The sequence below is a fragment of the Pelecanus crispus genome, chromosome 13 (assembly GCF_030463565.1).
Source record: "Pelecanus crispus isolate bPelCri1 chromosome 13, bPelCri1.pri, whole genome shotgun sequence".
Lineage (NCBI taxonomy): Eukaryota > Metazoa > Chordata > Aves > Pelecaniformes > Pelecanidae > Pelecanus > Pelecanus crispus.
The window spans coordinates 12711103-12726092 of record NC_134655.1 but is presented as its reverse complement, the minus strand read 5'-3'; the positions used below and the strand labels follow the sequence as shown (position 1 = coordinate 12726092).

The following is a 14990-nucleotide window of genomic DNA, read 5'->3' as shown; positions in this document are numbered from 1 at the left end:
TGGGCAACAACTCATTTGTCTCTCCTGTGCTGCTACAGGTCCTGGTAGCAGGTACTTGCTCCTTGCACCCCATGGAGGTCTGTCTCCTGCAGAATATGGCGGGAGAGGCAGGAAGCTGCTGTTCCTGCTCAGTCTGGCTTCCTGACTGCATGCTCTGTAGGAAGACCTGACGTGGGCAACGCAGAGTCTCCCAGGCTTTGGGAGCAGAGGAAGGTTTGTAAGGCCTCTGCACCAAAATCCAGTTGGGATGAGACTCTGATGCCATGTGAGGAGAGGTTGCTGAGGCCCCTGTCAGTATCTGACCCCCTGTGCTGTCCCTGTGTGTTGGGGATGTTTGCCTTTGTTGGGCCTGGGCCTGCGCCTGGGAGAAGATGTAGTGGTTTCTCTGGGAGCTGAAGAGACTCCCTGAAGCCACGTGAGCTTGCATGACCCCACAGCAGCTGGCAGCAGGGACACCAGCTTTCAGCAGGCTGTCTGCTCTCCTCCTGGAGCGGTGTGGAGATGTGAAGCAAGAGAGGAGGCTCTGGGGTGATGCATGGGGGTACTGTGGAATGATGCACAATGCACTGTGTGTTGTGAATCTGTCTTGGTGCTGGCCCCGTGTCTTGGCAGAGAGGCCTGGCTCTGCGTCCCAGCCCTGCAGGGTCTTGCTTGCCTGGTGGGATCTCCGTTGCCCTGCAGCAAAGGGGCAGCAAGGTGAAATCCCATCAAGGGCAGGAGGTTGAAAACAAATCTTTTTGGAGCCTTCTGTCTCTTCTTCAGCTGTCTTGTGTGGTCTGCAGCTGCTGCTTCTGATGTCTCTAGCATCTCAGCCCTGCTGGAAGGATGCGCCTGGTACCTTATGTCTCCGGGCAGACCCCAAGAACCCTGCTCCCCTCTGGGTGTGCTCTTCCTCAGTGGGCATTCTGTTGTGCTAACTGAATTGTAGCCCTGGGCTTTTGGTGTTTGGGATGCCTGTATCACCAAAATCCTGTGGGAAGCCAGGTGAGAAAGCCTGGCTGGGCAGAGGCCATATGTGGGGTTGTCCCTGCTCAGCATGTCTCTGCATTGTGTGTTGCAGTGTTCTTGGGGGCCAGGAATGCCCACTCAGTCCTGAAGCGCTTTCCCCGAGCCAACGGCTTCCTGGAGGAGATCCGGCAGGGCACCATCGAGCGGGAGTGCATTGAGGAGGTCTGCAGCTATGAGGAGGTCAAGGAAGTGTTCGAGAACAAGGAGAAGACGGTGTGTTTGTCCTGCCCTGCTCCCCAGTGGATGTGTGAGGGCTTACACCTTAGCAAGCTGGGTGTGGAGAAGGAAAGCACAGGGGGAACAGCCTCTCCTGTTCCTTTTGTCCTCTTCTGTCTGCAGGCAGCATGCTGTGACCTCCCTTTCCAGCATGACTTTCCCTTCCCAGGCAACGCCCTCACCTTGGTATTGCCAGGACACCCTGCCCACAGCTGCAGGTCAAGCTGGCACTCCCATGACACGTGTGGGAAATTTCTGCTGTTGTCCCTGACTCTCCAGGCTGGGGTTGGTGTTAGCCAAATGTCTCCCTGCTTGGTGTGGGGGCTGTTGGCCACTGTTGAGGGATGTTCCTATCATCTTTTGTGTTGGTTTCCACAGTGCCTCAGATGCTGGCAAGCCCTGGTGAGAGTGGTGGGGGATGGCCAAAAAACTGCCTCTTTTGTGGGCCTAGGGAGGGCAGTGATTATTGCTGTGGTGGGCAGGGGGTACTTGTCCCACCCGCAGCACATGATGGTTGCTTCTCTGTTCCTGCCATAGATGGAGTTTTGGAAGGGCTACACCAACTCTGTCTACTCTGTCAAGGACCCCGGGCACAGCACGGAGCGCTCAGACGCTATGTACGTGGTGGTGCCTCTCTTGGGAGTGGCTCTTCTGATAGTCATCGCCCTCTTCATCATCTGGAGGTGCCAACTTCAAAAGGCCACCCGCCACCGCCCTTCCTATGCCCAGAACCGTTACCTGGCCAGCCGAACGGGACGCAGCCTCCCCAGGGTCATGGTGTACCGGGAGCGGTCGCAAAGCCAAGGGGAAACCCCGTGTCAGCGAGAAGCGAGCAACCGGGCGGCTGGAGACGGCAGAGCTGGGGGCACCCCCCAGCAAGATGGTACCCTTTACCCGCCAGAGCATTCGGTCTCCGTCCTCTCCAGACTGTCTAGTGCCACTCCTCCGCCGTCCTATGAGGAGGTGACAGGCCACCCAGAGAGCAGCAGTGGTGAAGAGACCAGCATCTCCTACAATGACCCGCCGCCCAAGTACGAAGAGATTGTGGCCACTGCCCCTGCCGCAGGCAAATAGTGGGTCTGCATCCCTCCTGCCTCTTCACACACTCATGCTCGCCCACCCACCCTCCCTTTGCCTTGCCCCGGACCCCCTTCAGGTGCCAGTCGGCACCCTGTCTCACCTGTACGAGCTGGTGCCATCACACAATAGCCTTACCCTCCTAACCAAAAATAGCTGTCCCCAACTGGGGTGAGGCTGGGCTGCGGGGATGGCTCTGGAGCCAGCCAGCTGTCTCCTGCCCCTCGTTCTCTGCTCACCTAAGTGCTGTAGCAGCCAGAGCAGAGCGGCAGCTTGTTCCTGGCTCAATGTGGGGGTTTCCCCATGGTGCATTTGATTTCCTCTCTTCCCCCGGAATAGACATAACATTTCCCATGATTAAAACAGCCTCGCTGCCTCCCTGGGGTGCTGCTCAGCCTTACCCCATGTCCTCACCATGCCCCGTCTTGCTGCTTGGGGCTCTGACTAGGAGCTGGGGATGCAGGAGGGGTGCGGTGAATGGCTGGCGATCCACACAGTCGGTGTCCATGCTCTGGGGAGAAAGTGCCTCCCTTGTGTGGATTTGCTGCCGGCTGGGAGTGGGGAGCCTGGTCACCTGTAGTGATATTCGCTGTCTGGAGATCAGGGAGGAGCAATCAGGGAAGTGCTCTGTGATCTCCTAGATCCCTTTGGAAAGGAGGAAAGGCTCGTGGTGGTCTTGTACATGAGGTAAGTGACTTTGGAGTAGCAGGTCCTTTTCCTGGTGCTCTCCGCTTTCCCCCTGCGGGGTCCCAGGCAGCTGGAGGTCTGGCTGCAGCGGAGATGGCCGATGGGGTCATCTCTGACCTTGAGCCAAAGGTGGTCCCATGGCTTTAAGCGGTGGGGATGCTCCTCTTTCCTGGAGCATGGTCTGTCTGATGTCTGCCCCAGAGGTGGGATGCCAGCACAGGGAGCCTGCAGACAGGCCAACTCTCCACTCTCCCTACCCCAAACCTCTCCATCCTGCCTGGCCCTTTGGGGCTCTTTGTCCTCACAAGCAGGTAAAGGGGAGTGTGAGACCCCGCTCTCCTCCAGGTCCCTCTGGTGGGCAGAGTGCTTGGTGGCCACAGTCGTGGCACGGCGGGCCTGCTGACAGAGGTGCTGCAGAGGTGAGAGCTGACTGATCGTGCCACAACCCGGCGATGCCAGTGGGTCGGGAGTAGGGCCAAACACTGTTGAGCCTGACCAGGTGGTTGTGGTGCCAGGGCAGGGCAGAGCCAGGTGCTGTGCTGTGGGACCGCAGCATCCCCTTTTCCTCGGCAGCTGCTTTTGGGGTCCAAGCAACAGGGCTGCCCTTTCCCAGTCATGTCTGATGGGTTACAAAGGGGGTTGTGCTCATCAGCGTCCCAGGAGTAGCCCAGAAACTCCCAGTACTGCCACCCCTTGGTGTCCACCCCAGCACCAGTCTCTCCACCAGCACTGAAAGGCTCCTGTACATCCATCGGCTGCCTGCACCCCGCTCGGTCCCAGCAGCGCTCTCGCAGCAGGTGCCCTCAGCCCAGAGCTGAGGTCTGCCCAGCGTGGCCGTTCCTGGGGCAGGACGCGCAGGGTTTGCAGCTGCTGGCACCTTGTCTGTCCCCTCCCAGGCCTTTACTCTGCCTTTCGGCCTTAGCAAATCGGGGTTATGGGAAGACCTGACAACTAATGTCGGGGTCAGAGCTTGGAAAAGACCAGAGGGAGACAGAAGGGCACTCTGCCTCCTCTGTCTGATGCTAGGTCATTATCCCTGCAGTTTCTATTCTGTACAACTAGGTATATTTCTGTGCAAAAAAAGGTATTTATTAAAAAACTTTCACTGTCTGAGTGGAACAGGGTGGCTTTTTCCCACAGGGGGGATGTCTCACTGGGCACAGCTGGATTTCCATCTCATGGGCGTGCTGGGGCTCAGTTCTGCGGGGTGACGGAGGCAGCTGTGGGACAATGGCACCAATGCCTGCCCCCGGCACGGCTGCAGCACAGCCCCCAGTGAGGAGCGGATCATCTCTGGAGGTTGGGTGTGTGCTGCTGTGGGGCTGGGAACGAACCCCAAACATCCATCAGGAGCCTTTGACTTCCCCGGGCATGTGGTGCGACTCCCAGTGAGAGCTGGAGGGTGTCCTGTGGGCTCTGGCCAGTCGGTAGGTGAAGTGCGGAGGGATTTCCTAAGGTCTTTGAGGCGATTTAGGTGCACAAGTTGTCTTGCTGTTCCTCTGCGTGCTCCTAAACCTCTTAGGTAATCCCCTTTAAATAGCGAGGCTAGGGGCAGCGTGGGATTTATTTTAAGCCCTTTCAAAACCAGATTTTATGGTCAGGTCTTGGACTCTGTCCCCAGTCAGGAGTGTTTAAAACTGTCGTTCATCCCAAACGGATCATTTTATCGCTGCAGGCTCCACCGAGAGGCAGGAGAGATTAGCCCTGGCACAGCTCGGTGCTTGGATGGCGGCCACCTCCGCTCCCGCCCGGGCTCCCACGGTGGCACGGAGCCGTGCTGTGGCTGGGGGTGCCACGGGCAGCGGCGTTGGGGTGCCAGGAGGAGACGGGCTGAGGCCTCACCTTGAAGCGTGGGTCGGTTTGCCTGCAAGCATCCCCGGGCTGCGTGTGCGCGGGGACGGGGAACCTGGTGAGGCTCCTGGGTTTGCTTCTGTCCCCCGGTTTTGCCCCCGGCGAAAGCAATCCTTTCGCTCCGGCAAACTTCTTACCTTCGTGATCAGCGCTGGGAGACGCAGCCCTGGGGCCGGGGGATGCCCGCTGGTCCCTCGCAGCTCCTTCGTTTTGCCGCGGCGGCGGCTTTAAGCGCGGCGGGCGGGCTGCGGGGAGGGCGGGCTGCCCCGGCCGCCCCGCCCCGGCTGGCAGCGGGCGCGGCTGTTTACGGGTCCCACACTTGCCTTGGACTGCAAAAAAAACAAACAAAAAAAAAGTAAGTGGCCCCCACTCCCCCCCTCCTTTCCAAGCGGCAGCGCCGGTGGGGGCCGGAGCCGGGGCTCTGCGGGCAGCCCCGGCGGGGGAGCGCGTCCGGCTGCGGGAGGCGCGGGGGCGGCCCTGGGGGGCGGGGGGGGCTCCCCTGGGAGGGCGTGGGAGCCCTCCGTGCCTTGGAGCCGCCCCCAGCCCCGCTCCCCTCCCGCCGCCCACCCCGCGGTGGCCGGCTGCTCTCACGCGTGTCCCGTGGCCCGAGTTTGTCAGCTCCCCCCCCCCCCCGGTCAGAGCCGGGGCGCTGTCTCTGGGGTCCCCTTTGCTCCTCAGCGCATCCCTAAGCTGAGGCCGGGGGGGGGGGGGGCGGCACCCCGGGGGGGGGCACCCCGGCTCTGCGTGGCCGGCTGCGCTCTGCGGCTTGGCTGTGGCCGGCGGCAGGACCTGAGCCGGGTGACAAAACCCGCTCCCCTCCCTGTCAGCCCCTCTCTGCCGTGGCAGGGCCCACCCACCCTCAGGCTGAAGGGCAGAGCGGTGAGCGAGGTCAGCTCCTCTAGCAGAGGGCTGCTCACCCCAGCACCCCGAACTGAGAGGGGAGGGCGGGGGGGGGGGGTGCTGGACCAGGCTGGTACCCCCGCCTGCCTTGTATGGAGCATCCTGAGCTGGGGAGGGACGGAGGGAGGGGGGTTGTGGGGTTTCCCTCCCCAGGGCAGGTTTTCCCAGCTTGCAGGACTTAAACTTACTCACAGGCTTAGTGAGCCGGAAATTCCCTGTCGCTGCAAATGCAAGAAGTGCCAAAGCAGAGGCTGAGAAGCAGTCGTCTTCTGCCGGGGGAGGGGGGGTGGTGGTGGTGTTGCTTGGCAATAGCTAGAAAAAGCCCTAAAGAAAGTTAAAGGAGGAAATCCAGCCACTTAAGCATTTTGTTCTTACAGGTTTTGACAGCTGATATTTTTTTTTCTTTCCTTAATAGCTTAGTCTCTCAGAGCCTGCTTCTCAGTCCCATCGCATCCCTCTGCTCTTTGGGAGCTGCAGCAATTTCATAGGTGATTAGAAAATGAATCAGTCTGCCCTCTCCAGATTTATTGTTATTAATATATGCTGTTTTCCCGGAGAGCAGGCTGAGAAAGCAACATAGGGTGTTCGTTCCTCTAAAGCACCAAAAATGTGAAGGAGAAACTTGGTGGTCTCCACGGTTGTGGACTGTGGGGCTGGGTGTCTGATGCAGGTTTCTCCTGTGGGACCGTCCCAGGACTTACTGCTCCACTCCTGAGTGGGGGGTTCCTGCAAAAATCCACTTTCTTCAAGGTTTTGGGGAGAAGCAGGGGGTGTGTGTGTTGTGACACGCATGGGCTGGTGTCACCCATGCCAGTGCTGGGTCTGGGCAGGGTGATGGAGAGGGTGTGGGGCAGCGGTGCCCTCACACGCCGCATCTCCGGCAGCGCCTCTGGGGCAGACCCGGTTGCAGAGACGGGGATCTCATCTCTGCGCGGCTGGAAGCAGGAAATTGCCACAGCTGATGCTGGGCAAATTTCTGTCTCTTTAATTAAAAGGTTTTTAATGACAGAGGAGGAGAGAGCAGTGTGACGCAGGTCATCACTGGAAGTGCTGGTTATTGCAGATGTGAAGCTGGTTTTGCTGCCCTCGTGTACCTGGAATTACAGGGCCCAGCTGCTGCAGGGGACAGAATCAGTGGCTTGGGGGCCGCGGTACTTCGGGCTTCAGGTGGCGGTGCTGCTCCCCAGGGATTTCCCTCTGCTCCTCTCCCCTGTGTGATATCCTAGGGGGTGGCAGGGGGCTGGGGCAGGCGAGAGGGTCTGAAGCGCCTCGAGAAGCAGCAGCGAGGGTGGCGGTGGGCAGCCCTGGCTGCTGCCGGCTGGGTGCAGCCTGGTGAGCTGGAAATGCAGCGTCAGAGATCTGGTTGCTAAATATAGTCCCTGGACGTGATCAAAGAAGGCAGGGTGCCTGCATGCTCCCGCTCGCTTGCCTCCTCCTGCTTCCCCCCGTTGAGCTTTGAAGAGGAAAACCTCTCCTTCCTCTGGCTGTGCTGGAGCAGGTGGCCCCTCTTATGGTAGAGATTTTGACCTAGAAGCAAAGGGGGACCCTTTCGGGCATGGAGAGCGCAAAGGGCGGCAGCAAGGAGGGTGCAGGGGCACTGTGCATGCACGTGGCACGTCTGGGACTCAGGGGCAGTGCTGGGATCCGGCTGGGGTCTGCCAGCCTCGGCACCCCTCGCTTCTTGGGGTTTTCTCTTCGGCTGTGGCTTTTTGAGAAAGAATAAAGAGTGCATGTGCTGGGAGCCAGGAAGGTGTTTTTTGGGGCTTCTCTCCCAAAAATGCATGTTGATTGCCCTCTGCTTGCATTGCTTGGTGAAAGCGTTCGGACATTGTGGCCCCAGAGCACTTCTCAAAGCTCTGGGTCTTGGCAAAGGGGAAACTGAGGCGCGGGGCAGTTGTGCGTCCTGAGCAGCTGCAGAGTCCCAGATGGTGTCTGTGTCCCATGTCCTGCTGTCAGCTGCGCCCAGGAGCAGTGAGAGCTGGGGACTGTGTCCCTCTTCGGTGCTGGTCCCCCGCCGTGGGAGAGAGATGAGCTGGTGCTGGCCTGGGGGAGCTGATGTGTGCTTCTCCTTCCCCCCTGGGAGGATGGTTCATCATCTGACAGCTCTGCTCAGGGCAAAGTCCATCTTGTTCAGCTTGGTGTGGGTCACTTGAGGAGATGGGTGCTAGATCAGGTGGGGAATGGGGTATGACCCTGTGGGATACTGCAGCGAAAGTGTGTGCAGAGAGAGAGTTTATTGCTCAGTTTTTCCTGTGGTAACCTGGAATCTTATCATCAAAACGTGTGTTTTGTTGTTAGAAAACCTCATTTTTCGATGAAGGTTTATCAACACAAAAATGTGCTCCCAGCCCTCCAAAAAACTTTACTCCTGGATGGAAAATATTTTTTTTTCACTAGTTTTGAGGGTATACTGAACTGCTCTTCTCCCACAGGTGTGCTGAACTATTGCTCTTTCCTTGCTATCAACTGAGGCAATAGGTGCTAAGCTCATGCTTTGCTCCCAGGACATGTAGGAGTTTTCTCCTTCCTCACCCTGCCGGGCAGGAGTTCCCACCTGCAGTGGCCCCGCTCCCTTGCCCCTGCCAGCTGGGATTTGTGGGACACCCCATTCTCTGGGACAACTCTGATGGTGTCTGTCTTTTGGGTTGTTTCTGCCTGTATTTTAGCTGTCTTATAGCACATGTGTTGTCCCTGTGCAGGTGCCAGTTTGGAAGAGCTGCTTGCTGTCACTTTCGCTCAGCTTGCTTTTCCTCTGTGTGACACCCCAGGGTGCTCAAGCAATCTGAGGAGATCAAAAAGGATGTGGCCCTTTTGGGGACTGGACCTGAACAGAGTTCGCTGTGACCTGCTTTTCACAGAAGCCATCAATCAAAGGATGCAGGTTCCCAACAGGCTGAAGGTAGCAGATAGCTTCAGCCCTGTGGACGAGGAGCCAGTGACAGAGGATGTCCCTCCTTCCTTTCGGATGCACATCCCTGATAGGATTTCACTTGCAGGTAATGTCCTGGGTTGTGTTTTGGGGGGGCTGAAGGTTGGTGGGGCTCTACAACATCCTAGGGAGTAGGATCCCTTTATAAAGTCCTCAGTGGTTTGCTTTACAAGAGGAGAGGACAGGGGCAGATATTGTAGTCAGCTTTCTTCTGGAAGGTAGGACAGGATGGTGGAGAGATGCTTGGGGAGAGGTGGGCAAAGGTGACCAACAGAAGGCAGGAGGGGTCTTAGTTCCAAAAGGTGAGAAATAAAATGTGGAGGCATCTCCCTCCACATCTCTTACAGTTCTCTCTTGGCCTTTGGTAGGCTCCCTGCTTCGGGATGCAGAGACATGTAGCCTTGTCTCTCTGAAAAACAGCTCTCAGACCTCACTTTCCTGGAGCAGCGTGTCCAGTTGCTTTGAGTCCATGCCTCTCTGGGCCGTCCTGCCGCTCACACCTGCGGGACATGGGTTTTGATGTACGTCTGGTAACACTAGACACAGGGTTGGCTCTCCTACATGGGTGGATCTCTCTTCTCTCCTGTCCTGAAGGCATTCAGGTTGGCTTAATTCTTCCCTCTCTCCTCTCTGTAGAAATATCGGATGCCAGTTTGAGGCCCGTCCTGCTGAACCAGCAAAGGAAGGTCCCCTCTGTTGTGGTGCACATGTCCCCGGACTCCTCTGTGCAGCCCACCCATCTCGGGGAGCTTCCTTTTCTACATGTAGCCAGCAAATCAAGCTCCCAGAAACGCAAACGATCGGTACTGTATTGAGAGCAGATGGGGTTGCCTGTGGTAGGAAGGGGGAGCAATCCCAGTGTTGGGTTTCTCCAGAGGTCTGTTACCAGAATTCATCTTCCAGAGTGCTGCCTCCTCCTAGGAGGTTCTAGGAGTGAGGGTGTAGGGGTGGTAGGATCTCTTTCTGTCCCATGACCAATACACACCTGTGTGCTGGGACATCGATTCAGCCAGATCTCCTACCGCATTTTGTGAGCCAGAGATAGGCTGAGGTAGGTGCAGTTCCCCCAAGCTCCTTCTGCTACTTTTGAAGTCAGTTTTCAACCAATGTTTCCCCTGAATGAAATACGAGGTGGAGCTGTTTCATCATTGCATGTAAAGGGTTCTGGTGTCAGAGCTGAAAGCAGATTTTAACCTTGTGTGAAATTAGTTCAAAGAGAGGCCCCTGACATGGGCAGGCAAAGGCTCGGTTTGGCTGCCGGAGCTGCTGATCTGCCTTAAGTGCTTTCACATCCCTGAGATTCAAGAGCTGTTCCTGGATGCGTTAGGTTCAGGATTTTTGGTCTGAATAGAGACCAGATCAGCAGGCTCCTTGCTGGTGACTCTTGCCCTGCTCTGAGCATGTCTCCCCACGCACTCCAGCATCAGCTGAGCAGGTTTGGGGCTCTTGTAATGCTCCCACCACCAAGGGCTTTCCCTGTGCTGATGGGCTCCTGACACTGCAGACCATGCAGGGCAGCGGGCTGGACTCGCCCCGTGCAGGCTCTCTGCACTAATGTGGTTGTGTTTGATGCCAACAGGGCCATCACAGCAGCAGGTCGCGGCGGGAGAGGACTCCAAGTGACTGCGCCCAGCTGGCTTTGCACAGCCCGGGCCAGCACCATGAACGGTGAGCACAACCCAGAGACATCTTAGGTGCTCTTACCCAGAGCATCTCCTGTTGTCTGTGCTGCTTTGGTGCTCTCTGATGTTGGTGCCCCGAGGTGGGGGGGTATCCAGATCAGGGCAAGGCAGTGCCTAGCAAGTCCTACTCTTGCACAAGAGGAACATGGCTTCTGACGTCAGAGAGGTTTGTGCCTGGCAGTGTTGAAAGCAGCTGCATTGGTCCTCAGGGTGACGAGCTCTCTGCTGAGATGCACATGGCGGAGCACATCTCCTCTCGCAGCAGGCTGGGAGTGCTGTCGATCCTTGCCCGGCCATTGGGCCAAGAGGACCTCACTGCCTGCTCTGGCTTGTCCCAGTTTCTCTGTCTCTGCCCATCTTCCTCTCAGTGCTTTGCAATGTGCTCTCCTGCCTCAGCACCAGCATGGCAGAGTGCTGGGGCCTATGGGCAGGTGACCACTGGCAAACGAGGCACCAGGGCTTTACTGGCTTTCTACAAGGGTTGTTAAAACTTGCGGTGCCTTGCAGACAGGGTAGGCTAAGGGCACGCTTGCTTTTCAGCAATTGGAGCGTAGCTTGTGAGCAAGTAGCATGGTGGTAGTGATCCTCTGCTCATGGCCTTGTGCTCCGGAGTCTCTTCAGTGGAGAAATTGTCTCTAACTTAATCCCAGAGCAGAGCCACCTTTCCCCCTAGAAGTCCAGGGTTGTCCTGGGTGGCAGGAGAGCTGCCTTCTGCAACCCCTGTGAGAGCAGCTGGTGAAGGTCCAGTTATCACACAGCTGTGGTTGGCTTTGGAGGAGTTGGTCGACTGCCTCTGAGCCTGGGGGCTGCTGGAGGGGGTTCTCCCACCTGGTGATGTTGGGGTCTGGGTGCAGATGGCATTGCTCCATGCTTGGAGCTGCTGAAGGGACAAAAGGCACCGCCCAATGCCAGGCTGTGCCCATGCTGTACAAGGCCAGGAAATAACAGGCGTGATTCTATGTGCACCCCAGGCCAGACCTGTGCCCCCTGCCCGTGCGCAGCGCCCCGCTCCCCCTCCTCGCAGGGACGGGCAGGATCTACTCCATGCAGAACATCTTCCAGACCATGTACCTCCTGGGCCAGGTGCTCTTCCACCGTGTCCAGGACTCTCTGCAAGACCCAGTGCCATCCAGGTGACTTTGGCTCGTCTTGAGCCACCTCCCTGTCACTCTGCAAGGACTTGCCTTTGCCTTGCTAAGGCGTGAGCCGGGCATGAGCTCTGTAAACCACAGACTGCACGGTGCAGGAGCAGGATGGTCCTGCGTGGCTGCCTCAGACTCTCCTCCTCATCTGTCCTGTCCGCCAGCTCCGGGTGCCCGGCCAGGAGTGCCTGGTGCAGCCAGCCTGGGTGCACCCTGCTAACCCAGCCCAGCTTGTGTCTCCTGCTTAGCTTAACACTGGTCTCCCAGGCACCCGGAGTGATCGAACGCCACCTGTGACGTTGCTGGGATTTCAGCTGCTCTTCACTGCTAAGCAAGTGCTAATTTTTCTGCATGCCTTGATAGCTTGATGGAGAGAAATGTGTGAAGGGAATCAAAATCCAGAACAGATAGCCTGACCCAGGTCCTGTCCCTGAGACACCCTCTCCTGCAGGCTCCTAGCACCCTTGGCTGTACCTTGGTCACTCTTAATTAACCTTTTCCATGAACTGGCTGCAGCGAGTTACTCATCCCATAGCCGATGCCTCTGGCTGGGGTGCAGTATGTCTGTGTGCTCACTGGAGCAGTTATGCAATGACCTCAGTCTCTCTGGATGTGCTGGAGCAACTATCTCCACCACACTCTTATCTCTGCAGGTGTGGTAAATTTAACATGTTCAAAGACATCATTGCAGCCTTAAGGTGTCCCCACTGCTCTAAGGCTGCTGAGCACCCGGAGGAACATCTAAATACTTCTAATTCTCCTTGAGCAAAGCCTCCAGGCAGAAAGAAAGGGAGGAGAGTGAGCATCCATCATCAGTGGCACATCCTGCCTTTCCTCCCCAGCTGGTGCGGAGGTGCAGGCGGCAGAGCTGGCTTCTGCCTGCGGACAATGCAAAGTGGTGTCCCTGCTTTTAACCACAGTAGGCTGACTGTCTTCAAATGTAGCTTTTTTTTTTTTTTTTTTAAATGAGGTCTGGGCATGCCAGTAGATCTGGTTAGTGGCTATGTAAGGCTTTCTCCCTCCTCCCATCAGCAGCAGAGGAGGTTTAGGCCATGGTACCATGAGAGGTGGTAGCTTGTGGAGCTGCTGTAGTGCAGTGGGGTGAGTCCCAGGCCTCTCCCCAGGTCTCAGGCTCCCTTTGGAGCCAGCCACCTTGAAACGCCTCTTCTTGGTACTTTGCATCACTTCAGATGCATGTGGTATCTCTTCGATACGACAACTTTTTACCCCTACGCAACAATAAAAGTAAAAACATGACTGACCTGACTTGTTTGTCCTGAAATTTTAGTAAAGAAAAGTCTGGACTCAGAGAGAGTCTGGAATATTTACCTGACAGTGACCTCTTGAAGGGTACGAGTCATTGGAAGGTAATTTCTAGTCTTTAAAGGGCATTCACCTGTATCAACTGGGATTTTCCAGTCAAAAGCTGCAGGATGTGTCCCTCTGTGCTGGGGAAAATTGGATTATCTTTCTGCTGTGACTTTCATTTTACACCGCAGCTACATTACATGGAGGTTTTATCTCACAAATGTTTTTTCAGATAGAGATTCACTGAATCTCCACATGCTGTTCTGGCTTGTCTTCAGTGAGATCGAAGTCATGTTGCAAACAGGAATAAACACCCTCCCCTCCCGAAGGTCTCCAAAGGATCGGTGTTAGATGCTTGTTAGCCTGTACGGTATCAGCAAGTGCCCGTGCGAGTTATTGGTTTGCATAGGGGAGTTTTGATTATAGTTTTCCCCCCAGTTGATGGCTGCTTCCCACCAGCAGGATCCTCACTTGTTGGTGTAAATGAGATCATCCCTCCATTTTGGCATTGGCCCTGTGATACATATTTACCTGACTGGCTCTAAAGATGATTTATCTAACCATCAAAGAATTCCTCTGACTGTAGAGAATGGATGCTCGGTAAATACCATGTTTTCCCTCTGTTGGACCTCTAAAGAAACACAAACATGTGTTGTTCCTGTTGTCTGTCATGGCATGTGCTGTATGTTTTATTGTGATCACTATGGGGTGCATGTTGGAGGGGTATAAATATGCGTGATGGGGGTTAAGAAGAGATGAGTAGATGCTGTGCAGGTGCTGTTACCTCTCTCCTGATGCTGCATCCAGACAGCACATCTTGGGCGCGCGCACGCTACCTGCATGGCTTGGCTCCCAGTGGCAGTGCGGGAAGACAATTGCACCTCTTGAGCAGTGTTTGTCCGTCTGCATCTCTGTTTTTCTTCCCCAGCTCCCAGGAGGCTGGCCCAGCCCCAGAGAGCGCCTTGGAGGAGGTCGGGGTGGCTGAGATGGCAGCAATGAAAAAGCAGGTGAGGCGGGGGTGAAGGGCTGCAAAAGTTTCCTGGAAAAGCTATAGGAGGGTGGGTAAGGAGGCTCCAGGGGTCTGATGCTTAGTCCTGATGGGCTGGTGTTGCCAAGCTAATCCCAGCTGATGCTGCTAATGGAGAAGCAGGGGAGGACTTACATGTGTGTTGACCCATCAAGCTCCTACCCTGAAGAGCCATAGGGCTACAGGAGACAGCCAGACCCCTCCATCTACTGGCAGTAAAGGGATCAGGTGCTCTTTTGATGGGAAGGAGCTGAGGTACTGCTAATTCTCCCACACAAAGATAGCTGCTGCTCTAGAAAAGGAGGACCTGAAGGAGACAGCAGCTCCCATCCCTCCATCCCTTGTGGTCCCATGCCTCTGGGGTGTAGCCAGTGTTCTGCACTTTGCTGCAGGGCTGACAGTGGCCCCACTGCTTCCTTTGCAGCTGACAAAGATCTCGGGGAGGCTCCGCGTGCTGGAGGAGCAGTGCAATGCCTGGCGGCAGAAGGAGGCCCTGGTCTACTCCGTGCTGATCTCCGCCTGCCTCATCAACACGTGGCTCTGGCTGAGAAGATGATTTCCTGTGCCCTGACCTCCCCTGCCCACCCCTGGCAGGGTGGGTGAGGGCAGGGAGAGAATCCTTGCTCGTGTACTTGCAAACAGTAAAACTACATGTTTCTCCTTAACTTGACCTGCTTTTTGTACTGCAGGCCCTTGAGGATCTGTTTCCTTTAGGCCCCGATTACAATGAAGGTGCCATCCCTCTCCCATGTTCTAGCGTCAGAGGTGGGTGAGGGAAACGATGAAGCTGGACCTCGTGCCACAGCAGCTGGAGACGGGTGTTAGGGAGAGGTGGGGTACAAGGAGTATGGCCCAACAGGTGTGGTCCCAGGGCTGGGCTATGGCTACAAATGCGCTGTGTACACTAGCAACCACCTTGTGTGTTTGAGGGGGTCAGTACTTGTGTGGGAAGCTGCTGTGAAGAGCCTAGGTCTCTTATGAAATTGGTGGCTGATACGGGAAGTGCCTGTCCTGCACAAAGCAACGGGAGACCCTCTGGCCCTTGGGCTGTCTGCCAGAGGAGATGCAAAACCAAGGCATTGGGTGTTTGCAGACATGGGGTCCTGTCACAGTCTTAGCCTGTGGTGGGCCCAGTTCCCTGACCACTCAGTTCTGGCCCTGTA

At 56.4% G+C, this 14990-nt stretch overlaps 2 protein-coding genes across 2 annotated transcripts; both read left to right on the top strand.

Annotated features, from left to right (window-relative positions):
- Positions 1-950: 950 nt before the first annotated feature.
- PRRG3 (proline rich and Gla domain 3) lies at positions 951-2298 on the top strand. Its single transcript, XM_075720657.1, has 3 exons — positions 951-972; positions 1061-1221; positions 1762-2298. The coding sequence occupies exons 1-3, from the start codon at positions 951-953 to the stop codon at positions 2296-2298; spliced, it is 720 nt and encodes a 239-aa protein (XP_075576772.1).
- A 2881-nt stretch (positions 2299-5179) lies between these two features.
- LOC104031703 (mitochondrial fission factor homolog B) lies at positions 5180-14650 on the top strand. Its single transcript, XM_075720399.1, has 7 exons — positions 5180-5194; positions 8508-8735; positions 9305-9471; positions 10248-10336; positions 11322-11483; positions 13729-13807; positions 14252-14650. The coding sequence occupies exons 2-7, from the start codon at positions 8540-8542 to the stop codon at positions 14381-14383; spliced, it is 825 nt and encodes a 274-aa protein (XP_075576514.1). The 5' UTR covers positions 5180-5194; positions 8508-8539; the 3' UTR covers positions 14384-14650.
- Positions 14651-14990: the final 340 nt, after the last annotated feature.

Coding starts and splice junctions, on each gene's coding strand:
- PRRG3 (XM_075720657.1), top strand. CDS start 951: ATGCCTGTATCACCAAAATCCT. Junction 973..1,060: donor GCCTGTATCACCAAAATCCT/GTGGGAAGCCAG, acceptor TGTGTGTTGCAG/TGTTCTTGGGGGCCAGGAAT. Junction 1,222..1,761: donor TCGAGAACAAGGAGAAGACG/GTGTGTTTGTCC, acceptor TTCCTGCCATAG/ATGGAGTTTTGGAAGGGCTA.
- LOC104031703 (XM_075720399.1), top strand. CDS start 8,540: ATGTGGCCCTTTTGGGGACTGGACCTGAACAGAGTTCGCTGTGACCTG. Junction 10,337..11,321: donor CCGGGCCAGCACCATGAACG/GTGAGCACAACC, acceptor TGTGCACCCCAG/GCCAGACCTGTGCCCCCTGC. Junction 13,808..14,251: donor TGGCAGCAATGAAAAAGCAG/GTGAGGCGGGGG, acceptor CTTCCTTTGCAG/CTGACAAAGATCTCGGGGAG.